Genomic DNA, 27,427 nt, shown 5'->3' on the forward strand with positions numbered 1-27,427 from the left:
CCTTGGCAATTGCTTGTGAGTTGTAGATGTTTATTGGAGATCTTGCATGCAGAGAGAATGTGTTTTTGAGTACTCGGCACTCACTAACGTTCCCTGCGGAACTTGGGAGGAGAGGCGAGGCGAGGCGTGCCCAGAAGACTTGGTAAACAGCCTTCGACTTGGTAGTGCAGCTTGTGTCTGCTGGACTGGTTCTCCCCGCTAAATCCTCTGTTTGAACCTGTGAGAATGCTCTTGCTTTGGAGGCCATTTTCTTTGTCTGGGTGGTATTCAGCTGGGAATGGGAAGTTACCTGGATTGTATAGCAATTCTGGGAAGTTTGGTTTTTTTCCTTTTTGTACCAAAGTTTCTGCTTGCCAAACAAATCTCAGCACAGCTACCCTCGTTCTTCTTTTGTGCTTGTTGATTTAACACAGTCTGTCTAAAGTCTTAACAAACAATGGCTTACCTGGTACTGCGTGCTAGCACTGCCTGAGCATCATTTTAAAGAATTTTTTTCTTCCTAGTCCTTCGTGATGGCATCTCTGAACATGCTACAGGTGCATGCCCTTACTTATTGATGGCTTTGGTTCTGATCTAGGGCCATGGCAGTGTGTTTGTGTGGGTAACGTACATTTCCTAGGTTTTGGGGTTCCTCTGGGCAACAACTTAAAACTGCTTTTAGTTAGGTTTGAACAAGTGTGGTGGGGGGAGAGAAGAGATAAAGGAGGGATGGTTTTATTTTGTTTGCCTCGCAGCACTGCTGGTGCCTGTCAACTTCACTTGACTTTGTGCTTGACTGATTTAGCACTTTTCTTAGTGTCCCAAGTTCTTTACCAGCAGTTGCATTTTCTGGAGCTGTTACCTGATCTTCTGGGCAGATTTTGCTATATTCAATACAAGCAACTGCAGTATGAAATTGTGTATAGGCCAAATAACATTACCTAAAATGTCCAAGGCTATATATTGTTTTGAAACTCCCAAAGTACACAAAAGTGGTAGCCTGTTAAAGGAGGCAATTCTGCGTGCAGTTGGATTTTGGTGTCTGCAGCAGCTCCTAGCTGGTTTTCTCCCTTCGCTTTGGGCAGCCACAGTAATAGTTTAGAAGCAAAATTGGACTTTCTGTAGATCGTCTTTGTTATTTCTGAAAGGGGACGTAACTTCATTTAAACCTGCCTGGAGGAAACTGACTTTGTTCTTCAGACTTCTTCTCTTAATTTGTGTTATCCCGAGAGCTTTTTGCCGCTGTACTTCCTTCACCGTGATTCATCTGTTGTCTTGGAAGACAAATCCCGTCCTTGATTCTCGACGCTCTTGACTGAGCTCTCTGAAAGTAGAAGACCTGGTGGTGGCAGAGGCACACCCTTCGCACACAGCTCTGTTCCAGCCCCCGTGCTGCTCTGCTGGGGAGTTTCCGCTGCTCTAGGGCGAGGTGTCTTGTGCTTCAGGACTAGGCTCAAGATTAATCTAAAACTCTTATGTCTAAGATGATGAGCTAAGATGTTAATAGGTATGAAAATGGCTTATATTTGTAATCACAGGCTGCTGAGTTAGATACAGCTGAGGAAACTAACATGAAACTCTGGATCTTGAAAACTTTGTATTGGTTGTGTAATTTTCAGGCTGCAACCCGTTGTGGTGAAGAAATTATTGCTTCTACCTGCATGTTACCGACCCTGTATGGCATTGCTACCACCACAGAAGATGAGGTAGAAGCTGTTCAATTGCCTTGTAACTTGGCTAAGGAATTTGGAATTGCTGTGCCCTCTGCTCCCTTTTTTTCCGTTTCTTCCAAGAACACACATCTGCGCTTCTCTGCGAGAGGTCCTGCTCCGAGATGATGAATGACTGACCTTACTGCAGATCTTCTGCCATACATTGATTCTGAATGTGGCTTTTGTTCAGTGCATTGAGCCACATTTTGCATCCAGAATGCCTGGCAGAACACAAAGTCCATCCTTTGTTTTGGATAACGAGTGTTGAATATTTTAATAAGTGTTTCTTAGTCTAGTCAGTGTCAAGTACCATTTTGGGAACAAGTGACTGAGCTAACCTCTGAGCTTTCTCCAGCAACAATGCATTTATTTATAGGATTTCACAAATTCTGAAGGAATTCCCTATGAGCAATTAATACAATTAAAAAAAAAAAACAAAACCCAAACAACCCACAATCAAAACCAAAACAAACAACACACCAAACCCCAAAATCCCAAGCCTTCCACCCTCAATATGTGTACAGGATTTATTTCTGTAAAACAAACAAAAAAGTTCTCAGTATCACTGTATTTTTTCCCTTGTTTTAATATGGGTCTCTTCTTCCACAGTATGAAAAAGATGAGCATATGTCATTAAAGGGAAAAAAAATGCCTCTAGCATTAGCAGCATTTCTGTGGTACAGATACAGCTGCCACTGCGTTCTGGCTGCCTCCGGACTGAGCGCATTGCTCGCCGCTCTGCCCACTGAAAGTAAGACGTGGATCTAAATGCTGCTAGCCCGCACTAAAGATCGTATGGGCAAATGCATGCTGACACAGCTCTGCAGTTGGCTAACTTAATTTTAAAAACCCACTGTAAACCATTTGTTAACCGTTTAACAAGTATTTTTCCTCCAAGCGGAAGGAATGTATTTTTTACCCAATCCCATTGATTCGCTAGTGATGAACTTGCTGTAATCGATTATTTCGACTGTGTATATTAACTCAGGTGCACCCTTGGCATTTTTCAGCAGTGATCGTATGTCCTTTAATTAAAAGAAAGATAGTAACTGCTTTTTTTCCTCCTGAAAAGCATCTTAAATGCATGTATGCATAGGAAATAATTTGTGTAGGTAAATTACTTTAAATTCAGTCTCCTGCACTGGTCATGTTCTTGTTAATACATTTTTTTTTTAACTACAGCTATTTTTCGCAGTACCTCAACTTTTGTCTGCATCTTTGGCTGTTCATAACGTATCCTCATAAGTCAGCGGGCTCGCTGGAGAAGGAAACCATCGGCTTCCGTTGTGGGATTTGCTGTTCTTCCAGCCAGGAGGGTCCGTGTTTGCTCACTGCTAAACTTCCCAAGTCTAATCGATCTAAGCCTGAATTAGAAACTGCACGGTTCTCTCATTCTTTTATGAGACACCGTGGTTTTCAACTGTAAGAGCTTGCTAGCCCTAGAGTGTACATTTAAATGATAAGTACTCTTTGCGAACAAAAAGAGTCAAATCTTTGTCAAAGGGCTGCTGTGTTTTTAAAGCGAGTAGGAAAGGAAGAGGTGGAACATAAAGTGCGAGTATGTTGGAAACGGCAAGAATACAACCAGGATACCAAAGCCTGAGCACTAGGTGTGTTAACTAGGTGAGAGTGGATCCCTTCTCTATCGGCTTGGCTCAGGCACTGCTTTGAGTGGCTGTTTTTTCCTCCCCTGATCTGGGCAGAGACTGTGAATGGAGTGATTCCTCCCCCAGAAGGGAAAAGAGGTACTGCTGGAGGATAGAACTTGGTCTTTTCTTAGAAGAAACTTGATCAAGACAGAGAAGAGAGACCAAAGGAGTGAACTGCTGGCTTGACTGACAGCAGCACTCATTGAAATGTTAATGTGTTTGAAAGAGTTTCTTCACCAGGGAAGACTGGAAACTCGTACTGTAACATTAATTATTAACTTCTGTTGAGATCTGGAAGATCTAATTTCATTTCTGGTTGGATAATAGGGTGATTCATGCAAGAAAACAAATTGTGTCAGAAAATGGAGTCTTTCTCTGAAAACTGACATTCCTGATTTCTGCTCTGAGCTGAAGTCTGCTGCAGTTCAGCTATTACAGTAGTCAAAAAAAGTAACAGCTACTGAATAGGTGAACAGTACAGGCTGAATTCCCTTCAGACATCAGCCTTGCAGTGCTCTGAAGGTCTGGGGTCTGTCTTTGGCCTCTGGCTCTGTCTCTCTGCGTTTCACACCGTCTGCTGTCTCGCCCCCCGGTCCTGGTAGACCGATGAGCCGTGCACCTCTCCTGCATATCGCCGGGGAGCCGAGGCGGGGAAGTAGCCTGCCAGCGTCACCTGGCTGCGCAGGGGATAGAACTGGGGTTGTAACACTGCGGTCCGGAATCTGTCGGGCACTTCCCTCTCGCAGGGACAGATGCTGGTCAGGGATCAAACTTAGCTGCGGGGCTCTGCAGCTTGCAGTGTCACCGTGCAGCAGCTCTGGGCTCTTCAACAGGCCTTGCAGAGAGCAGACGCATCTGTCCCGGTCCACCTTCCTCTCTGCATGCATGTACTTAGTAGGAATCAGGAGTTAACGCTGCTGCATACAATCTTGAAGCGATCTGTTACAACAACTCCTGGTCTCAAACGCTGCGGGCTGTGCCACAGACCCTCTGCAGGAGTTGCTGCCAGATTCAGTTGATGGAGGGGACCGAGCCCTACGCCAGCGCTGCCAAGGAATGCCTGGAGACCGCGTGGTCCAGCCCCAGCTCTTAGCTGGGCACCGGTTGCATGGGGTTGTCTCCAGTCCAGCGTCGCCTGCCTCCAGTGGGGAGGGCTCTGCAGCCTCGGGGCCCTGTCCCAGTCCTTAACCACCCAGTGATGTGGAAAATGTGTCCTTTTATTTAGCTGGGATTCCCCTTGTTTCAAGTTGTGATGGTTACTACTTGGCCTTTTGCTGCCGGCTCTGCGAAGAGGTGGGCTGGGTTGTCCCTGTGGAGGGCTGTCGGGTGGGCAGCAGTTGCAGCCCTGTCGCCTTCTCTTCTCCAGGCTGAACAAGCCACCTCCCTTGTGCTTTTACCTCCAGGTGCTTTTACCTCCGGCACCCTTGGCCCATCAGGGCCGCCTCCGACAGGAGTAAATACATGTTTTTCCCCAGTCTTTCTAAAACAGTAACGAAAGCACTGGCTCACATCAAACATTCAGTGGGCCATTAAGTTCGGTGACATGTGGTTTCTGATATCCCAAGGCAATTGTAATGTAACCAGCTCTTCCCTCTGGCAAACGCTTATCTCTGCCGCGTGTCGTCGCGCTGTGCAGCGTGTCGCAGACCTGTATTTGAAAGACTGGGACTGACAGTCGCTGGCCGAGCACGTGGAAGGGCTGCGCTGGAGAAGGGCTGCGTCCTTCACCAAAGGAAGGTGCCCAAGACTCCGGTATGCCCTGCTTTATACGGACGTTGAGTGTCTTCGTTACCAGTCTTGACTGGTTTGCATTGCCCATGCAAGGCATTTCCAGGCTGTTTTCTAGACAGATGTTCTGTTGCTCTGACTTTTCTTCTGCTGCAGCTGATGCTCTGGATCTCATACAGCGCGTGCAGTTCCTGTTTGCAGTGGGGGTGGCATGTGATCGCTGGGTGCCTTCCAACCTCCCTGCAAAACAGACCTCTTCTTTGCAAATTTCTTATTCTTGTTACAGGTCTTGTGGTATTTTATTTTATTAATGTTTTATTTGATGATGTTAATCATGGGGCTCCTGCAGACTTTCTTCTCTCTCCACCCTAAAAACCAAATTATTTCCATTCTATTTTGGTAAAATACACAGTATTTAAAGTAATTTTCTTTCAGGCAATACGCACACACATGTGTGTGTATATATGAAAATACAGATGTTTTGCATTTGCCTGATTTAGTATAATGTTTTCATTTAGCCAGGTAAATCTGGAGAATATCTGATATACTCCAGTCATTCAACACTGAAGAAACTGGTAAAGGTCTCCAAAATGCATGAATCCAGCTCCCGATCAAATTCTGGGATTATAGCCTATATTTAATCCTTTTTACTTTTAGAGTTTATCAGGATTACTATGAACCAAGTTTCAAACAAGGTCTTTTTGTAGTAAATTAATACACTGAGCACTGAAATTGTAGAATAAGGTTTAGTGCCAGCAGTGTTTGCTAATCTTTCTAAAAATGCTTTCAGATGTGTTGTGGATTTTTTAGCACTGCATATTGCTTTTTAACATCTTTGCTTATTTTTCCTCCACAGCTCAAACCATCACATTATACCTAACAATTTACCGTATTGTTAGTTTAAGCAGTAATCATCTATGGTACTGTTCTCTTAGTATGCTTAAAGCTACCACTGCTGAATGCATTGGGATGAATTACAGCAAATGTAATAATCCAGCATTAATACTTCATGATTGGAAGGCGTAACTATTGACATTACAACCTTACGTGATCTCTGGTTTGAACAGAAGAGAAGAATCAAACTATTTTTAAAAAAAACCTGGAAATTTCTTTACGTTTTGCTCTTTTCCAAATTTTGCTCAGTTTTCAAGAGCTTTTTCCCTCCTCTTGATGCAAAGCGTGCGTGGAATCAGTCAAGCTCGTGTATTGTCTCAGAGGTATTTTGCTTGTGCATCTCTACAAAATCTTTTGAAAACAAGAGTTTTAATTTAGGCATTCCAGTGAACCAAGATAAAGTGCGCCTTGCCCTCTGCTAAAGCAGCATCAGATGTGCAGAGCAACAGATCCTAAAAGTGACTGATACCTAGTCACGTTCTGAAAATGTGCCTGATACAATGTTGTCTGAGGCTGAAGTGCTGCGGTAAGATGCTCTCCTTTTAGAGCTATTTAAGGTTTTAAGAATCTCGCTGGCATTTTCTTGTCAGTTAGTGTCGTTTTCCTGCTGTCAAGGCTTTTCCCGCAAGGCCTATTTAGGAAATTCCTCGTCCTGTGCTTGGCCTGCTCCCCAGGTCGTTCTCCAGGTGAAGCAGCCAGCGGTGCAGTTTGGCACGTGGGCGTATGCTGCGGCGTAGATCGCTGACGTTATCGGGGTTAGGAATAAGCCTCCCATCACCGTTTATTGTTGGATTATGTTTTTATTGAATGTGAATGCGTGTTCTGTCATTAACCAGTGCAGCCGCAATAAAGCTGACTGATTATGGTCTAAAATCAGTAACTATCTAACAAGAATATAGATTGTGGTTACATAAGCGTGCTTGTGTGATCAGTTGGTGACTAATTGGGCTGCTGGAATGAATACAACTAAGCCTCCCCCATTTGATACGGGATCTTCTTTTGTACGTTTTGTGTGCATAATCAGCCTTTCAAAAATGGTGAAAAGTTTAGTAGGTATTTAAGATCTACATGTCTTTAAAAAAAAAAAAGAGAGAGAAAAAAATCTAAGCTGATGACCAGCACCATACTTGTGAATGTACATTTTCTATGTATAAAACTGTAGATAACAGGTTTTTTAAGTTATCTACAGCCACTTCCTAGGCTTTTCATTAAGGAAGTGTGAATATTAATTTGTGGCATGATAATAATCGACACTGACTTTTTTTTAATCACAGCTGTCGAAGTCCTCAGAGTTTAAAGAAAGAAGATAACAGAATTTTCATAAAACTTGCTTTAAACAGATGATGTCTAGAATCTCCTGTGTGCATAGGAAGCAGTTGCTTCTCTGAAACATAAATATCTTGCCGTTTAGTCTATCAAAATATGTGTACGAAACTCGCATCCATTATGGGATGGAAGTATCTCCTCCTCGGCGGCTGGTGAGCGGGGAGGGAATCCTGATGACTTACCTACCTCTTGGCCGGCGTGCAGCAAACCGGCTGGGTCCTCACTCGCGCTGGGCAGTTAACAGCCCGTCGCTTGTGCAGCGTTGGGAGAGTTGTTATCTAAGACTTATTTTCAAGCTGTCATATGAAATGATAGAAGCTTTAAAGTTGCATTTTGAAGCGTGTGAAATGGCAGGAATAAAATACAGGTTGATAATGAGCATAACATGAGTTAAAAGGGCATCGCTTTCTTCTGACATTTGTTGGCTTTTTCTGCTTAGCTGTTGAATAGTCCATTCTTAAGAACTTTTAAAATTGACTGTTGACCATTGCAGAGGCTCTTAAGGAAGATGTTTGAAGTACATTAATCTGAGCTTTAGTCCCACTTTTCATGAAATGTCTGGATCTCCAGCACTGGTTGTTACTCACAAATGAGTTTCTGAGGAACTGCCCTCATACGGTGGTCTAAAGGAAGGCATTTAATCCCTTTCTGCCAGGAAGCGCACACTTCTTGCCGGCCGATACGCCACGACACATCTGCCTGCCACGTTTAACTCTGCTGCGTCCAAAGGTTGCTTGGCACAAGCCCGTGCGTGATGCGAGTGCCCAAGCCTGCGCGGTGTCACAGCTGAGGACAGGGCTCCTCCGTTAGGTCGGCGGTGTTAATTGCTGGTCAGGATGAGCAGCTGAAATGAGGACGCGGGTGCCGGTCTGCTCAGCACCCAGCAGACGGAGGTACCTGCTCCCCTCCCCGTGGGCCCTTGGTCACCACTGGCAAACTCGCACGCTGCGCTGTTGGGCAGCGCAAAGAAGAAACCCGGGGCCTTGTCCCACGAGGTCTCTGTTTGCTGAGTGCTGCAGAAATACAGCAGCTCTGCGTGGTGTGCTTCCAGTAGTGTTTTGGTCTACTTCAGCAGGCATGGGCTGGGTCTTGAGCTGTAGGTACAGCTCACGTTCTGCTCAAAGCTCTCCTGCCCCTGCGAGTATGTCAGAATACCATTAATCAAACTAATACTGCTGCTGAATTTGGGGGTGCGTGTGCGTTGGTTGTATCAAGGTTGTAATGCCTTTACAGAAATGTAGGTGAGTTCAAGTTTTATTCTGCTGAGCGTCTTCCTGCTTTCCCAGAAAAGGAACAAGTGATCATCAGAAAGTGGATTTATTTCCTCTATGAGGGAAGAGCATCTTTTAGAGATCCTCTTTTCATACTGCTGTTCCACTGTGGAAAACTATATATAAGCCTTTTCTTATGAGCTGTTGAAATCCAGGATCATAATCTTCAGACCCAGTGAATGTAAAAAGAAAACCAAAAACAAACCACCAAACCAAACCCAAAACCCTACAAACCAAACCAACCCCACCTTTAAGTCTCTAACAAAATTGTAACACATTTCATAAGCACATCAAGGATCTTCTTTTGACTGGTAAAATAACATTCCCATTTCTGGGAACCGAACTGTTGTCATGTTTGTCTTGCAAACAAAGTGCATGTGTCTTAAGTCTGGTCAAATACAAAAAATAATTAAAATTTTGGTTGTGGAAAACGAAGTACCCATGCGTAAACATAGAAGTGTGTGTAATTCCTTGGATTTTTGTATATGTTGATTTATTCCTATATGCATAGGAAACTCCCCCCCTTACAGCTGATTATTGTTGTGTACATCCATGATTGCAAGTAGCAGTCGCCGCCCGTGTGTATGCTAGTCAATTCAAGACCGTGCCATTACGCTGGGCCCATGGGCACAGAAGGGTCTGTGTGCATGCTGTTCAGGTCCCTGCCGTCCAAGGACGCTGGCCACACACAGACCGTGTTGGTCACGGTCCCCGTCCGTGCTGCTTCCCGAACCGTGCTCAGACGTTGTTTGGGAGCGTGCTGACTGTCCGAGCCAAAGCTGTGCCAGGGACTGCTCCCGCAGGGGAACGGGGCGGACGGCAGGCTGCTCCTCGGGCACATTTTGTGGTGCTGCTCAGTCTGCAGGTACGGGCACGGGCACTGTAACGTAAAGACTTAGCACCTGCTGTCGGGCGGTTGGTGGATGGATGTGTGCCTGCCCTAACCTGGAACAGGAAGTGAAAGAACAGCATTGAAATCACGCTGGCTCTAGTTAATCTTAGGACCTGATGGCTTGTGGTCATGCAGTGCTACTCGGGGCACCCCGGCTCTGCCCTGAGTAGGGGGTTCGTAACACTCGCTCTAGCTGGCCTTACTTAAAATAGTCCTGAGACGCACCAGGAGTTTCTGTTGTGGTACATCCCAAGACAGTCGTTCCAACGTATAATAGCTAATTACAAAAGAATCATGCTAAGATTTTTTTTTTTTCCCCTGGACGTAAATGCAGTGATATTTGCGAAGGCTTGAACAGACCTTATTCCTACTGCATGGTTTTCCCTGGGTGGTTTGCAATAAATAAATCTTGCCATGTTCACCAATCTGGTGAACTTCAGTGGGGTTTGATTCTCGGAACAGTAGCAGTAGTAGTGATGTGATGATATTGTGAATATTGAAATTCAGTTTAAACAATTGACAATAGAGTTACTAGGAAGTACTTTGGAGCTGGTGCCATTCTGGGTGATGCTGAAAGCTTTTGCAAACCACAAGGCATAACAAATCCCAGCTACAGCTAACCAGGTAAGCATTCCTAGCAGTAGCAAGAGCTGTCTTTTTCAAAACAGCTTTCAACTGCATGCAAATATAAGTTGCCCTTTGTCCAGCAGCCAGCATATATCTCCTTGGAGCCTTGCACATGCCATTGCCTACAAATAATACCTGAGCTTAATGTTTTCCTACCTGCCTGATTCCTAACCACAATTGTTTGGAAGCTGTTTTTCTGGGAATTCTGTTTTTATCTGTTTCCAAGTCATGTCTAGCTTGCATTTCTAATATTACTGTATTTAAATTTGAAAACACTGCCTTCCCCTTTGTGCCCCAGTCTAATTTGCTGTTTGTCAGCAAACCTTGAGGTGGAGTCTGTGGCTTCTTACTTCAGGCTCTTAATTGGGAATTTAGACCGTTCTTCATTATTGGGCAAAATTGTTAGACGTTCACTGGAGAATTGGATTTTTTGTGTTTCTCTTTTGACTAATAAGTTTTGAAGTACTACTCTCTTCTGTGCACTGGAAAGTAATAGATCTGCCCGGACATTGACCCGAGGATAACGATATCTGAAATTAAACCAGCTGGCCTTGTTTCACTGTCTGGTTGGCAAAGCTTTGACAAGTGTCAGGGCCAGTGTAACGTAATCATCCTACATGTAAAAACAGCATTCCTTTATTTTACAGTAGTTTGTACTTCAAGGGCTATTTTTGAATGCCCAAAAGTTAGATATTTGTTTAAATAAAAGGTTGAGCTTTTAGTGAACCAGCTGAATTTCTGTGTCCCCTAAGGGAAGGAAAAGACGTTCCTGTCAGATTTTCCTTTATGAATTTCTGTTTAAACTTGCAGTAAGTTTTCGGTTTGGATGCAGGTGATCTTGGTGCTGATCTCTGGTGCAAGATCAGGGTTGGGTGTGGGTTGGTTTTTTTTTTTCCTTTTAAAACTAAGTCCATATAGGAGAGTCACTTTCAGGTTACAGACTTCTGCAAATGCACCAGTAACTCCTAGTCAAAGCTTTGTCTGTATTTTTAATAGCAATGTGTAACAAATACTTTTCCTGTTTCTTTGCTACCACCAAAGATTAAATACTTCTCTTGGCTTGTCCAGAGAAAAGCGGATTGAGGTTTCCTTCAGGAAGAGAATTTCCCATACCATAAATTTATGATGTATACAGGTGATTCAGCAAACATACCCTCCTTTCTTATACTACGCTGTTTTTTTCTTTCCTTTGAGATAATTGCCACAAAATAATGCTAAATTAGGCAGATATGAGTGATCATTGTGCTTTTTATGGCAAACTTGTTGCTATTGCAAGCTTCTCGGGGTAGTCCGTCGTGTAGCATGAATGACAGGAGTAGGTATTTAGACCAGCGTCTGCGTATTTCGATGGAAGAGCCAAGAAGATGGAAATCCAAGTAGCCACCGAGTCGGAGCCCAGAACGGGAGCGTGCGAGGGGAAACCAGAGAGTAGTCGCAGCCCCTTTGGCAGAGGCCGTGTCTCCTCCCCAGCCACTGCTCTGAGCGCTCGTGGGCTTGAAGCCGCCCGAGGGAGTGAGTCTAATGAAACGAACCTGGCTTATTTTGAGTGTCACGGTCTCTTCTGTCAGCTGCAGGGGGAGACGGTAAACTCTGGCAGTGTTAAAAACCGGGAAGAAAGCTGTTGGATAAGAGCTTTTTTCTTTACTGGCACAGCTGGATGCAGAAGACATCTGTGCACAGCCTGCATGAGACTGCTGGAGAGTTCGGTGAATTAGGTTGTGCAGAAAACAGGGTGTGGGTTAGATTAATTCCTTTAGTGAGTGATATAAATAGGTCTAAATGTTAAATAAGGAGAATAAAGTCTTGTGCAGTACAGCAAGTCCGTTAATTTAAAGTTCTTTTACATTCTCTTGGGTATTTCTAAAGACCACAGGTGACCTGGTTCAACTTGCTAAAATTGCTCAAGTATATAACTGCATGGAGTTTAACTGACTTTTATAAAAATAGATTGCAATTCACCTGGAACACTTTTTTTTTTTTTTTTAATATGCAGTAAAAATACCTTGTAAGCAGATTTTCACGAGGTCGGTACTGTGATTTGAGCCTGTTTCTTAATAGTGTGCTTTCAACATTGGACTGGGAGTTTTGAGACCTGGTTCCTAACCCTGTCACTGATACGCACGAACCTTTGGTCTCCATACGCTGCTCCTGATGTGTGCGCTTTTAGCTTGCTCACTTCAGTTTTGTGTGCTGTTTGTCCATGTGCGAGAGCAGCGTCGTCGTACTGTCCCTCTAAGACAAACTCGTGCCTTTCTGAAATTTTGCCTGCTGTTTTTCCCCCCAAGCTGTGTCAGTCTAGCCAAGGAAAACATGAATATTTTCCCTCTTCCTAGAGGTCCCAAGTCCTAGAAATAGGACTTGAGTCGTTAGTGTAAAACATTTAATATTTTTCTGTTGCATGAGATTAAGGTACCCACAGTTCTCCAAACTCTGCAGTTCTTTTATTGCTTACTGGTGTTTGCTTAATCTGTTGATGTGATGGTTCTGGTGTGCCTTAGTAAGATATTCAGTAAAACATAATTCAGTACATTTTGTAGCCTTGTGGGATAATCGGAGCCTTGTAAGCATAGCCTGGCATGGCCTGTGGCTACCCTTGAGGAGCTTGGCTTCATACGACCATCCTGTGAACTTAAACCCCTCATCTTTTCTGCCAGCCCTTCCGACTCACCTGCAGAAAGAGCGTGCTCCCGAAGCTGCTGCCGCCGCCTCCAGCTCCAGCGCAGGGAGCTGATGGACACACGCTCGTTCTAGTGCCAAAAAGAGCTGGTCCCCCTCAACTCAGGGCATCGTCGCTGAAGACGAGAATTCAGGTTTGCTCAGCAGCAGAGTTCTGGTTTCCTCAGAACTTGGGTTCGTCTTGGGTTTTGCCGCCGTGCTGTGTGGGAAGTCGTCGCCTGGGCCTGGAGACGTGCTGTCTCCGGGCTGGGGTGACGGCCTGGAGACATGCATCTTTTTTTAAAGATGTTGCATCATGCAGCGAGGGTTGAGAATTCTGCAGGGAAGAAAAGGCACAATTTGTTTTAGTCTCAGACTTCATAAGGTGGAATGCGATCAGCGCTTGAAAGGAGGAAGATCTGAGCTGGGTTCCCAGGTTGCTCGTGGTGAAGCTACCTGAAATGAGATTTTAATTTCCATGCTTGAGCCAGATGAGTAGGTGGTTGTAACCTGGAGACCTCTACTCTAAGTTTGTTTTCCTGTGCTGAACTTTGCAGAGGAGGGTGGAGATGTGGTTCATGCCCTTGGTGCCTGTTTTTGTTTTCATTGCAGAACTGAGATTTTATCAAAGACTGTTTGCAAAATTGCTACTGACAAATTTTGAGATTATTAAGGTATCACAAGAATTATACTGAGGTTTATCACGTACCGTTGCTATGGCCTTCAGAAAATTGCTGCGATGTCCCCAGAGGTTGAGCTGTTCACTTTGGATGCCTCTCTTCTCCCTGTGTCTCCAGAAAGAAAACCAGCCTCTTCCTGCTCCAGCTGCCCGTGCTGTGGGAGATAATGAGGGTAGCACTATTAAATATGTCGACTGACTTCCTTGCTTGGCTCACGGCCTTTCCTCCAAACTGTGGTGGTTGCTTTTGTGTTGTTTTGTTGTTTTTCCTTTAAATGCACACAGAGATTTTAATTGGGAAGTGGAGCGTTTCTGGGGCCGTGGTGTTCGGTCGCTGGAGTTTGCTGGGCAGGAGCCTGCGGCTGCCTTCTGGCAGGGCCGGGGGCGTTCTCGAGGGGAGATCGGAGGGGCTGGGCAGTGGCAGGGGAGGGATGAGCACTGGGTCTCACCTCACGGCTGCCGAGGCAGGAGCAGCTTGCGCGAGGCGCTGGCTCTCGCTTCCCGAGCGGCTGTGTGGCTGCGCGGCGGCGGCAGCGCAGGAGCGCGGGCGTTCCTCGGCTCGCTCGGTGCGCGGGCGGCTGGCTTCGCCCCGGGGGTGACGGCGGCCGGCCGTCAGATAGGGCATCCCGCTTCGGTTCTCCCCCTTGGATTGCCCTGGCGTAGTTTGATGTTAGTAGGTGGCTGTACGTCAGAACAGAGGATGATCTGACTTGGTAGTATTCCAGTGAGGTGTTGATGTGGAATGGCTTCCTAGAGTACGGGGTTTTTTCATTCAGCCCTAATGTGGGTTGGTTTAATCCACCAACAAACCGAAGTAAGAATCAGCGTGACTCTTCTGCAGTATCACTGGTCTTCCACGTTTTCAATTCCTAAAAGACTTAGGAGTAGCCTAACGTTAGGCTTGCTGTAGAAGACACTTTTGCTCTTTTTTTAAGTAGATGACAAATACTCTATTTTGTTTTGAAACTGCAAATCCTAGTTGATTTTTCACAACAACGGGGAGAATTAAAGAGCAGTTTGGGTGACTGTATGTTTTTATTATGCCTAGCACACCAGGGGCTCTGTGTGTGTTTTTTCATTCAGGGTAACAAAAGTTCCAACAGTTAAAACATTGGGTTAAAGATCTGTTGTCTTTTCCATTCTGATGTGTTTTGCAACCAAAATATTGAGTTAAAGATCTGTTGTCTTTTCTACTTCTTTATGTTTTGCAAACTTTCAGATATAATAAAAATAGAGATGAGGTGCTCAGTGGAGGAAACCGGATTCACAGAGTCTCTGCGTGCAGGTAACTTTCCAGCGTGATCTGGTTTCTCTCCTTCCAGTCAGTGGAAATTTACCTCGCTGTCGCCTATCTCGGTTTGAAATCAGAAATGTCTCTACACACAGAGAAGAAAAAAACCGAACCAAAACCAAACCAACACTCCCCCGCCGCGGTTCACGTTAAGCTTTCTTCAGGTGAAATCCTAGATTGCTGTCCTTTCCCCTCGTTGCCTTGGTGAGGGACGTTTATTGCCTCCGTCAGCGAAACTTCCGCGTTGGCCGGCCGAGGCTGCCAGGGCCGCTCTGAGCCGCGGCGGTGCCTCGCGGCGCGCTCCCGGGGACGCAGCCTGCTGTCGACCTGGGGGTCTTGCACCGAAGCAGCCGGGCAGCGCTGGGTAAGTTGGGCTTTCGGTGCCTGCGTGAAGACCGCGGCACGACGTCTGGGTGCGCTCCAGCTACTCGGGCGACTGCCTGGTGCTGGCGTCCCCGAGGCAGATGCGACGAAGGCTGGCTGGGGTTTTGTGCGACTCGGAAAGTATGGAAGGAAAGTTGGCCATCGTGAGGGATTTGACTTAGGCATGGTTTTATATACCTTTTATAAGGTAGTTGTGGAAGAACATGTTAAATGTTTAATCTTCTCCGGTCTGCATGGCATCTGTTCAAATATTGGTTTGCATTGATCCAAACGTTGTGCCTTTCACACTTGTCTTCTCGTTTAAAAAAGCCAAGCTTCTAATTTTATACCCCTATCGATTGTTATTTCAGTGTCGTTCTCTTAATGCGTACTCTGAATGTATCATGGCATTTTCTGTCCTATAGGAAGTTGATGTCTACAGCTTTCCTTCTTACACCGGACTATGGGTTGCTGTGGATTTCTTCTTAGGTGTATTTAGAACATACGGATGTGTATTCCAAAACTTGTTCAGGTTGGTTTTTATAGCGCGTCTGTTTTGCTTTAGCTGGTGTGGACTAAGCTACCTCTCCTGGGTTATTCTTTGGAGGGGCAATGCTGAGGGGTGGCGTGACGTCCTCACCGGTGGGAAGAAGCGCACAGCTCAGGGTGCTGCGTTTTGCCCACGTTCTTCCCCTGTTGTTTCCGTAACTTTTCCCTAAACTTCCCAGCTCCAGCATATTTTATTAATCCAAGGGCAGGAGGACTTTTTAATGAATTTTCTTTATGTGAATGCTTGAATAGGTGTTGGAAATTGCTTTTCAGAGCACCTGGAGGAAGTGTGTTGTTCGTTTAAAAAGGAATTAAAAAATGTGAATCATGCACATAAATATACATACAAAAGTCTCCTAAATCTGTAGACACATCTGTATTCTCTCACCTGTTTTCTGAGGTGAATTGGGATCTGTTCATTGTCGGGTTTTGCTGCATGATTGGCTTTCAGTTTCCTAGCTTGGTTCCACCTAAATCAGCTATGTCTTCAAAAATGGCAATGTGAATTACAGATTAGAAAACACAATCTGTGTAAAGGTTATCCTTCAGCAGAGAAGAAAACTATGTAACCTCTGACATTTTTCAGTGAGGCAAGAATACATAAACTTCATGTTAATCATTGGACAAAGCAGAAGTAAGTACGAATGTGGTTAGCGGTGGAACTCGACATTAATGCGTAACCAAGCACTTTATGGCACCCCTGCTGCAGCGGCGAGGTAGGCTGAGGGTAGTGGGGCGAGGACAGAAATAGGCATAAATAACTTTGACAAGCGAGGTTTCATAAATGTTAGCATTTTACTGCTTAACTGCTGGCAGCCAGCCAACAACCGCCATCCTGACACGTGTGCGCAGCTTTGGATTTCTAGCAGCAGCGTTGCAAAAGTTTTTAGTCAAAGTACTCTGAACAACATAGCTTTAAATTCCGAGACGTGTTCTGCATTGTAGTTGGAAAAAACCGATCGAGGGAGGAATGCGGTTTCAGTGTCGGTCTCAGGCCGTGCCGGAGCTGGTGTCAGTGCTGCGGAGGAGCAAACCCGTCCTCTGGAAGCAGGAGCCGCTGGTAGCTCAGCTGCAGCTCTGGAGCTGACGAGGGAGTGGCAGCACCTGGCATGTTAAGGAGCCCCTTCCAGGCTTAGTACGCTACGGGCAAGGTTTTAAAATGATAGAAAAAGTCCTCTGTGGGGTGAGCTTAACTGCTTTTTCAAACAGTGCATTTCAAAAAGAAGCTTAGGGTATATGCTTTTCAAAACGAATGGAATTCAGTGGAATACAAAAATTGCAGGGTTAGACGTCCATCTCGGCTGGTTTGCCGTTTGTCAGTGGCTAATACTAGTTGTTTCAGACAGTGCAGGAATTGCACAGAAGGTGGATACAATTTAATCTGGCCACCAGACGAGTATTTCTCTTTGATATGTATTTTCAACTCTGAGGAGAAGCAGAAGAGTGCCTTTTATATACCCACTTAGCAAGATTACGAAAAGTGATTTAAAGATGGATGCAGCAGGTAAGTTGATACTGACAATGGTTAATAGCAGCATAGCATTTAAATCATCTAAGCACGAGTTCTCTGTGATTACTAAATATAAAACGAAGAGGAAGGAATCCAGGTCAAAAGCTCCCATCCATGCTATTGGGGAAGTGGGGAGAGGAAAACGGATCTTGTTGATTTCAAATATTCCCATATTCCCTTTTGTGTTTTAGTGCAGATGCTGTTGGAAATGGTACGACCACGCAACCAGTGTAGTGGTTGGTTCCTGTTGACATGGAGCGAAGCTGTGAAAACATGCAGAGTTGAATAAAGTGACCTTGAAACACCAAGTATTAACTCATTTTGGGTAGGGTAGGGTGGTCCGGTGGGGTCTGCGGATCATGAACTGTTTCTAGAGTGCTGTTGTGGACTGCTGCCTCTTCCTTAGAGTGTGCTGGGAACTGCAACTCGAGCAGCAAGTGGCTTCTTAAATAGCTTAACTCCTCCGGTAAGGACAGTGTTTCTGTCAGGTGGTGCCGGCTTTCCTAGCCTTGTCTTCCCTTTACTGTACCCCTTTTGCATGTTCCTGCCTCCTGATCGCTGTGGTGTTGCATGGAGGAAGGCTTGGCTGCTAGGGGCAGGATGGGGCGGGGTAGTGAGCGACTGCGGGCAGGGGCTGGCCTCTGGGTGCGCGGGGAGGGAGGGAGTATCCCAAGATTGTGTCCTTGAGCCTGACCACCTTGGTAGGTGGTGAGCGATTGCCTCTTCTCCCTTTTTACTGACTCAGAGGGATGTTAGATACAGTTGCCAGAAAATGGAAGTTCGTTTGTGTTGGGAAAACTGCCCTGTGAGAATGCGTTACATGATTGATTCCTCATGAAAGTCTTTCAGTCAAGATATTTAACTGCCAATAAATTGTGCTCTACTGGATTGGTGTCTATCAGGTTGTTGTCTAGACAGTTTAAGGTTGCCTTTCTGCTCAGTGGCATGTCAATTCATGTGGTACCTAAAGCTATTTGTCTGGAAAGAACTCAGTATTGTCATGTGGCATGTTTCAGTTTTAAGATATGCACAGGCTAATTAAGCAAGTACCTTTAAGTCCAATGACAAAAATCATCTTGCTGTGGTCAGGGACCTCTCCAGCATCCCTTTCCACTTTGTCTCTGATGCTTGAGGAAGAGTATGCATTGTGGTTCAGCTGTGGTGGTGTGGAAGCAGGCCCTCGTTTCCCACTTCTGGCGGCCGGTTCGGTCAGACTCCGGTCAGTGCACTGAGCGAGTGTAAAAGCGTGGGGGGTGCCTCCCTAGGGAGCTTTGCTTCTGTGGTTTGTGTGTCCAGTTCCCTGATCCAAGTCTCCGCAGAGCCGTGCTTGTGAATGTCTCTCTTCTGATCAGCCTTGTTAACCTGCTCTGCGTGGTCTTGTTCGTTTACACATTTTGCAACCTGGAACTCCAGCCGTAACCCTCAACCTCACTGCACACCCTGTCTCCAATGCACAGGATCTCACCAAGAACCATAGCTCCACAACATATCACTTCTCCTTAATCCTCCAGATGTGTTTCCTCATCCCCTTCTCTACTTGTGTCTGGGGTTTTCCTGCCTACTAAATACAGTCAGCTCGGTCTTTGCAGGATGTATCAGATTGGGTGCTGGTGAGCGTACACACGGGTACTTGTAGGTGGCACTGGCCTTGGCTGCGCTGGGTTACTGACTCGGGTTTTACACTTTTCAGAGGCATCAGTCCCACTGTGCAGGGCATGAGCAATGCCCAAGGCATGAGCAATGAGCCCAAGGCTTACAAGAGGTGTTAGCTTTACTGGCAAGTGGTCTTGTTTTCTAGTTAGCTAATTCTGGAGTGATGGTTAAATCTTTGGCTTTTTTTATTATTATTTAATCTGGAGGGTGTGTCCAGATGACACAGAACTCAGTGAAGACATTCTCCGTGCTTGTACATAAGGACTTCCCCATCCTGGAAATCTAGGTATTTGGAGTAAAAATAAAAGGCAAGTCAGTGTTTTCTAAGCTCAGCTGAATATTATTGAGTGTTGTAGACTGAAGCCTCGAATTTCTGGTCTTGGTGCCACATATATCACAGAATCACAGAATTATTTAGGTTGGAAAAGACCTTTAAGACCATGAAGTCAACCGTTAACCCAGCACTTGCCAAGTCCACCACTAAACCATGTCCCTAAGCACCACATCTACACGTCTTTTAAATACCTCCAGGGATGGTGACTCCGCCGCTTCCCTGGGCAGCCTGTTCCAGGGCTTGACAACCCTTTTGGTGAAGACATTTTTCCTAACATCCAGTCTAAACCTCCCCTGGCGCAACTGGAGGCAGTTTCTTCTCATCCTCCTATCTTTTATCTGTATCTTTGCATAGCAGTACTGGCTTTTAAGTAGCTGCCTCCATCTACCCTTCATCTTTGGCTGTCCATTTCTTCCTCCCTTATCTTCAGTTTTGTTGGCGTGCCGGTTGTGGGCTCGACTGGCTCAAGTGGTTGACCTAGGTTCAGAAAAACCTCCCTGGGAATGGAATAAACTGGAGGGGAGAGCCATTTAAGCTGGCACTTTCCACTGAAAGAAATGTATGTGTAAACATGTTCTTAATCTCAACAAGCGTTAAGTGCTGCTTAGCTAAAGATTAGCTCGGGCTCAAAGCTGCAAAGGGATCGCTTTATTTGGGGTTTGGATCCTAGGTCTTCTCACTCAGAATATTTCCACGTTTAGTGAGCTTGTCTTGGCTACTCTCTGTCATTGTGCCCTGGGTTTACAAGAAAAACAAACTAAAATCCTGATTTTCTTTTCTTGTCCAGTCTTTTCAGAGGAGGGTGGGTGGAAACCTGTGCCAGGTAATTGATGCTCTGTGTTTAAAGTCACTCGCTGTGCCTAGCCGAGCAAGCCTTTATCTGATTTTTTGGTGGACAATGAGGTGAGATTACCTCTCTATTGCTGTGAAAATTTAACTCCTTGCTTTACCTAGACACAGCATACTTGGAGAGAAATGAAGAAACTGGGACACAAGGAGCAAGCATAAAAATATGAAAAACTTATTTTTTCTGCCCTTCAGTCTTGCTGTTCCCCGCAGCAGCGTTCCCAGCTAAGGCAGTGGAGACGAGGAATACCAATTTGAGGTGTCAGCCCCTGTGCAGCCTGGGAAGCTGGGAGCTGCTCTGGTTCCGCTGCTACCCGTGGTGTTCCTTGAGCAACCTTAGTTTGGGAACGCTTCGTCTGTATCATTGGAGGTTTTGTGTAGTCGCGCGAGCTGGAATATTCTTTTATTATGCTTTTTATGCATGTGTGCACATGAATGCACCTGTGTTATGCTGCTTTTGCGAATGCTTTTAGACAAAATGATACAGGTAAGAAAAGTTCGGTGCGCTACAGAAGAATTACGTCACAGACGAGCTGTCTGAACAGCTACTCCTATGGTTCGGAGTACTGTATCTTAAGTGTCATCTTCTGCAGAAGAATTTTGCATCATCCAAAATTCACCTTGCTCCTTGTATACGATAGGTGTTATCAAAGTAAGTATCTTACTGACTGAAGGAAAACTTCTGAGGGCAGAGAGGTGAGGCCTTGTTACTAATTGAGGTGTTCTAATTATTTTGTAAAATATCACATATTTCATGCATATGAAAATTTGAACAAACATTTGCAAAAGCACTGTTGCTGCTTGGTAAAGTGGAGTACTTGGCAGAGGCTGAGCGCCTGCATGCAGGGGGGGAGCAGGGGCTGTCTTCTGGTGGACTGAAAGTAGGAAGTGACACTTCAAGTACGTTTTTGAGAACCTCTCTGTTTGGGTAGTCTGGAGCGTCATCGTTTGTGTCTTGCAGGACCCGAATTAGGGATCTTCCAGGAGTTGGACTTCCTGCTCTGTGATTTTTTTTTTTTCTTTAAATATGGGTTTTTTAATTCCGTTAATACGCAGAGAGGATTTTAGTGCAGAAGTAAGGTGCCACTCCAGCACAGCTGGTGTTGGACTTTGTGGGAGGAAATCTGAGTAGCGCTGATAATATAGTAACTGTCTGAAATCCCTCTTTCCGTCCCTCTCTACTTAGTATTACAACTTCTTGTCCTCCGGTTCTCCTTCAGTAAGGTCAGAATAGTCTCCATTTCTGACTTTTTTTTTTTTCTGTGCTGTCTTCTCTTAATGAAGGAATTTTCTTGATCACAACTGGCAAGTTCATTGCCTTTTGTCTATTAAAACCGCTCTAGGTGACCAGGCGTGTTGTATTGACATTAATGGATTGAAAAAAGTTAACATATGAAAAAAAAATTCAATATCCACTAATGTAACACCATTGAATTGTTCTTTTTCACATACTGTTCTGTTCACCTCTCTGGTGAGCTTTAGGCTCTTTTAGGAAGGAATCCTGTTTTCTTAATTAGAAACTACTTTGGACAGTGTTAAGTGCTGCTGGAAAGAATACCAACAAACAAATTTTCAGAAAGGATTTAAATCCTCCAGCTTTTGTTTTAATGCAGCACAGTTACTACGGCAGGATGTGTGTCAGGATGAAACTTGCCCTGCAAACAGGTTCAATGGGACACTTGTTTTTCTTTCTCTGAAGTAATCTGACTCCTTCCAGAGGAATGGGATTAGGGTGGACAGGTACGGGTTTGCTTCTGGGGTGTTTCTGACCTTCCGAATGATCTCAGAAATCTCAGATACAGCTAACAAATCTGTCTGGCTTTTAGCTATCTAAAGCAAATAGAGTAGGTGTAGTATGGTTGTGCCAGGATAAACCTGTGGGAAAATATTATTGTTTTCTGAACAAGCTTCAGGGAACGAGTCTCAAATTACCGTAATTGAATCTTGCATCTTGCAGTTCTGGCAGGCTTATCAGAGGAGAAGAAGGTATAACTGATAGGGGTGACTGCAGAACCTGTTTCTGTAGGATCCTTTCCAGATTTCATTTTGGTGGCCTCTTTGTGTAGCAAAAATCAGCTGGTCAAACAGGGTGAAAAAAAATAGAGTAAAAAATACCATTAATACCAATGTTCCTCAGGAGCTCAACGTAATGAAGTGATAAACTGAGCATCAGGTTGATGTCCTAGTAATATGCATCTTCAGAAATTGCCATGTGTCATTGAAAGTTGTTTTTGAGCTCTGTATATACCAAGGCGGTGAGACAGGTTTAAACAACGTAATTTTAAGGATTTATTTTCAATCTTACACCCTTTTTTTAAACCACAGACAGCTCTCTGACCAAGAGGTATTAGCATTATTGGACAAAAATGTTATGAATATTTTCCTGTGTGTTTGAAGAGACAGCTTTAGAACGAATGAATGAATTTCTGTGCAGTATGGATCATTTAGGATTTGAAATGGCCCTGCTCGGCAAATTGTCTTCTACTTTTATTACTATTATTGTGACATTATTATTACTATGATGTTATTACTGTTATCTACTCTTACTCTGCTTTTATTTAACTCTTAACAGCTCTGACTGGAGTTGGATGCTCTTCATGTTTGGGTTCGGGTTATTCTTTAGCAGATAAAGTGTATGCCTCCTTCCAAGAGGTTTTTCTTTTCAAAATCCTACTTAGGAAAGGCTTCTGCTATCTAAAGGCTGAGAGTTCATTCACAGCTGAACCTCTTGTGAACTGTTGGTCTTCAAAATGAATTACTGAATAAACATTAAACCTGTTCTCTTTTTTATTAACAGGAGGAGTCTCGTATCCTCAGGGTAAAGGTGGTTTCTGGCATTGATCTAGCGAAAAAAGACATCTTCGGAGCCAGGTAGGCATTCTGCCTTGACTATTTTATGCGTTTAAACAGAATAAACTTAGCAGAGCAAGGACACTTTATAATTGATTGTTCATAAATGTGATGAGAGATCCTATGACTTGATTACAACCAATGCAGATTATGGGCTGTGTGTTGGCAAGAAAGCCGTTCATCACAGCAGTGGCTGTTCGTGCCCTCTCCCACCACAGGAAGCCGTTCCCGAGTTCCCCGTCTGCCTTAGCTCTGAGCGTGTGAGGAGCAGCTCCAACTCTGGCAGTGTTTGGCAATACGTAAAATGACTCCCAGCTATCTCCCCATATGCCCCACATAATGCAGGGAAGACCAAAAGCCAGCAGGACCCTCTGTCTTGTTTCGAGGAAGCTCTACTTTCCCTGCTGGCTTTCAGTACCAGTCTCTCGGATGCCAGGTGTCCAAGTCTGACTCGGTAGCCAGACTGTGAATTTTCTTGGTCTTGGACATATCCCGGTGCCACTGTTGCAGTTCCTAAGGATGGTACCTTAGAATCGTGGAATATCTCAAGTTGGAAGGGACCCATAAGGATCATTGAGTCCACCTTTTAGAGAGAAAGGCAATAAAAGCATTTTCTTCTGTTCAGCCTATGCCACGAGAAGGCTAGCAGTAAGTACTAACGTAGAAGAGAGTTCAGTGAACTGTGCTGACTTAGTGCTTTTGTTTTAGGCTATGGCAAGTCCAGGTTTTAATTCCAGTTGAGCCTTGAACCACCTTGAGTTTTAAACTGGGGACTTGAGAGGGAAAAGAGAAATTTTTGGAGTGCCTAAGGCAGTCTTCATATGATCGCCTCCCTGTTCATCTGTGTATCAAAAGCCAGGGCGAACAGACCATAGTTTGCACTGGTCTTTGGCCAAAATAACAATTGTCAAGCAAGAAAGCTGATTTTAAATGGTCTAATGGAAAGATTCAGATACAGTCACTTTGGATGTTCTCAAGTTTTTTGTTTTGAAAGAATTAGTCACAGGTGTAGGAATAGCTTTTCTCCAAGTCTAGGCTTGCTGTGCAATGACTTGAAGAATCAAATCAGGTAGTAAATGGGGGAGAAGCTGGTTCTGAAGCCAAAACGAATGGAAAACAATAATTTTTTTTTTTCCAAAGGTCAATTCAGGTTTGACGTTCTTGCTATCTCAAGCCTAAGTATGAGGAAATTCTTTACTGCAAATGCTCCAATCTACTTAGGATTTTTTTATCAGTTTGAAATTAGTGGTATCCAATTTAGCTGTTATTGAAATGACTAATTTCTTAATGTAAAAATGAGCCTCCCTGTGGATTTTCCTGTATTTCTTTAATCGTTCTTACAATTGTTCATTAGCTTGTGTATCTAGCTTGAAACTACATGAAAGCAGCAATTAAAAGTTTAATCAACTTTAATTTTTTTTGTGAAATTTGCAACAAACATTCCTTTGGTAGCTGTGTGCAGTATATGGTAAGACAAAGCTTTTTTATTTTCTTTCCCCAAATTTGCTATTTTGAAGAACAGCTTTTGATGCTGACCGTAAGCAACAAAAGAAGCAGCTCATGTGTAGATGTAGTCGGACACGTAGTGCTTGCTGAGAAGACCCAAGGTAGTACTGTTAATAGTGTCGCTGGGTCGCACTATAGGAGTACTACTGCTTGCTCACAACCTTAGCATCTACCTCACGGACTCCTGCGGTTGGCGTTGAGATGCTGCAGTACCAAAATAAAAGAGAGGAGGAGCAAATTGTAGAGAAGAGATGGGACTAAGGCACAGAGAAAACAAGATTTCTATTGCAAACACTAAGCCTAGAATTGCCATACTTACATGCTAACTTTGCTTTTTCTAGATCTTGTTTAATTTGGCCTTTTCATACCATTACAGCTCTTTGGTTTACTTGATGTATCTAATTGGCTGGATTTTGTTTCTGCATTATTCCCAGAGCTTTAAATTTTACCACTTCTTTTGAAAAAAGCAAAGCTGGTGGTTGGAATGTTGAATCTGCTCATTAAGAGGAACTTCAAGATATTAAAGTGCTGTGGCAAATTCACAGAAGTAATCTGAGAGGAGCGGGGGAATCTTTTTAGTGTTCATTTGATTCATTAAAGGATACATTGGAAACTTTACAGCTGAATCTCCGGCATTGTAGTATCTCCTTCAGCCATACTTCTCATAGAACTTTTGTAAATATTTAAGATGTCGTGTTCAAAAGAACTCCTAAAATTTGGTTAGGAATTGATAAATTGTAAAAATAGCTTTTATCTTTCAAAATGCATAAAGTTAAAACTAAGTGAAATTTGAACTGAGTTCTATTGATGTGGCCCTTAAATATTTAAGTAAATTGGTCTCAAGTCAGTAGATTTCCATAAAACCAGAGAGTTAAAAACATATTCCCAACTTATGTTTTTAACTTTGTTTTAAACAGTTCTTCAGAAAAAGTTGAGACTAACAGCATCGTGTATTATAAACTTAGCGAAGTGCTTGTATTGCTGCGTTGGCAAGCTTTCAGAAAGTTTTCTTTTTTAGTTAAATCTCCAATTTAATTTTTCTGTTTGTTTTAGGGGCCTTGCATACCTTGCTGAGATACTAACATTTCATGCTGCTTGAATGTTAAGTATGATTTAAGTTGCTACAGGTAGTATCATTCCAACACAGCTGTTGAGAGTGCGTTCTGTAATAACTATCCTGTTAACAGCTCTGTTGAGGATCAGTATGGGGTAGGTGATTAAATTCTCATTTGGGGCGATGGAGGAGAAACATGTAATGTTTGACCTAAACGAGAGGATAAGGGAAATTTACGGGTGTTAGAACTCTACACATAGTTTTTTACTGTGTGGTGTCTGTTCAGGATCCCTAAAAAAATAGCAAAAACTAATCCTGTCTATGCGTATTTTCGTCTCTTTGTGTGGATGTGGACTCTGACACTCCGTTGTTTCCCTCTCCCATAAATAATTTCCATGAGGTCACAAATCTCTCTCAAGTTGATTTTTGTTACGGTGTCACTTTTAGCACACAGCCACAGGCTAATATCTGATGTGAAAGTAAATAATCTGAATCTGCAAACGCAGGGGGTGCTGGCTGCTAGGCGGTGCGTGGTAACCGACACCGTTGTCAGCAGACGTGGCAGAGGGTGAGAATACCAAGTGGGCCGTGCTGAGGACCTTCTCGGTAGGTGCAGAACACCCCCGGGGCATGAGTAGTGCGGCCGAGGGAAGGAGGAACAGCTGAATTCTGCGCTTTCCCTCCTGAACATCCTCTCCATACCTGTGACAGAAGGTGTCTCTCGCAGCAGCTGGTCTCCTCTTAAATCTTCCTGCTTCCCTCATTCCTGTTCTTATCTGCAATAGTTGGAGACTGCCTGCCCCAAATGGCAGGGTTTGGACAGGGCTGACTTACGGGGTTGCATTGTGCTGAGCAAATGAGCAAAGAAGCCGGCAGCACCCAAAGGCACAACGGCACGGTCTGAGGATTTTAACGCACTGGTGGTATCCCGCACGCTATGAAACGTTAGCATTTCTGCATGTCGTTCCTAACCGGTGCTTCTGGATTGTGGACAAATACGTGGGGGTTTTTGTCTCTTTTCAGAAATTCAGTCAAGTGTTGAGGACAAATTCCTGATCTCTGTAATGTTCTTTTTGGGAGAAAGAAGGTCAAGTGACTGCTAAATATTTTAGGTAGTTACACACTTTAGAATGAGTTAATCTAAAGTAATTTGAAAACATGTTAGAATTGCAAAGTTACGGCCCCAGTAGCTGGCATGCCTCTTTGCGGTAGAGTCATGCAGGGCTTCATGCTGGGGCAGAGGAGTAAGTTACCATGTAACTGTGAAAGATTAACTACAAGTCATACCTTGTGTTTTGCATCTCAGTGGGTTTTCCTTACGTTTTTAATCAACTTTACCATTATAAAACACAGCCTGTAGCTTGTGGAGTCTGAAAGCTGTTTCTTGCCTGATTAAATCCAAGGAAAGTCTCTTAGCAGCGTAGAGCACTAGAGAAACTAGTATTTTTCTTCTGAAGACTGTAACAATAAAGAAAACTCAACGCTTTTGATTTTGCTTTTTTGAAGTTCTTTTTGGCTTATGAAATCATTTCGATAGTAACTAATGATACAGAAGAGTTCCGAAATGTATAGAGTTATGATTACAGTGACACAAAGTATACTAGAATGCAGAATGAAATAGCAACTGTGAGCAACCCGAGGTGATGGTTAAACGTGATGAATTTCATCTGCGTAGTTTTAGTTGAGGTGGACGTTAAGCGGCTAGTCGGGGTAGATATAAGTGGTTTTTTATAATCCGTTTTATGTTTTGCCCTGTAAAATTACAAGCCTTTGATATATACTGATGACTAATAGATACTGCGAACTGGAATTCTGTGAGTTTAGTATTGGCTTTGCATGCTTAACTCTGAAAGACGCATCACAGTCTTGTTGCTGTCTAGTGCATTGGCACGTATATTTACCACCTGACATATACTGTATTATATACATCATTATTTTACATTTATTTCCTTTTGATTCCCTCTCAACTTCTTAAATGTAACGTCTTCATGAATTCAGCTAGTATTCTTGTATGTAATTAGTGCAAATTATAATGTAATTAATCTTAGTTATGCAACAT

At 44.0% G+C, this 27,427-nt stretch overlaps 1 protein-coding gene across 5 annotated transcripts in view; it reads left to right on the top strand.

Annotated features, from left to right (window-relative positions):
• The window catches only part of NEDD4L (NEDD4 like E3 ubiquitin protein ligase), a 564,086-nt gene that overhangs the window by 378,943 nt on the left and 157,716 nt on the right, over positions 1-27,427 (top strand). For 4 of the 5 annotated variants that reach the window (XM_075489077.1, XM_075489078.1, XM_075489076.1 and 1 more), the window contains exon 2: positions 22,756-22,829. The exons of the other annotated variant lie outside the window; for it this stretch is intronic. In XM_075489077.1, the coding sequence (XP_075345192.1) occupies positions 22,756-22,829 (74 nt within the window). The remainder of the gene's footprint in view (positions 1-22,755; positions 22,830-27,427) is intronic. 5 annotated transcript variants of the gene reach the window in all.

The sequence above is a fragment of the Mycteria americana genome (assembly GCF_035582795.1).
Source record: "Mycteria americana isolate JAX WOST 10 ecotype Jacksonville Zoo and Gardens chromosome Z unlocalized genomic scaffold, USCA_MyAme_1.0 Scaffold_30, whole genome shotgun sequence".
Classification (NCBI taxonomy): domain Eukaryota; kingdom Metazoa; phylum Chordata; class Aves; order Ciconiiformes; family Ciconiidae; genus Mycteria; species Mycteria americana.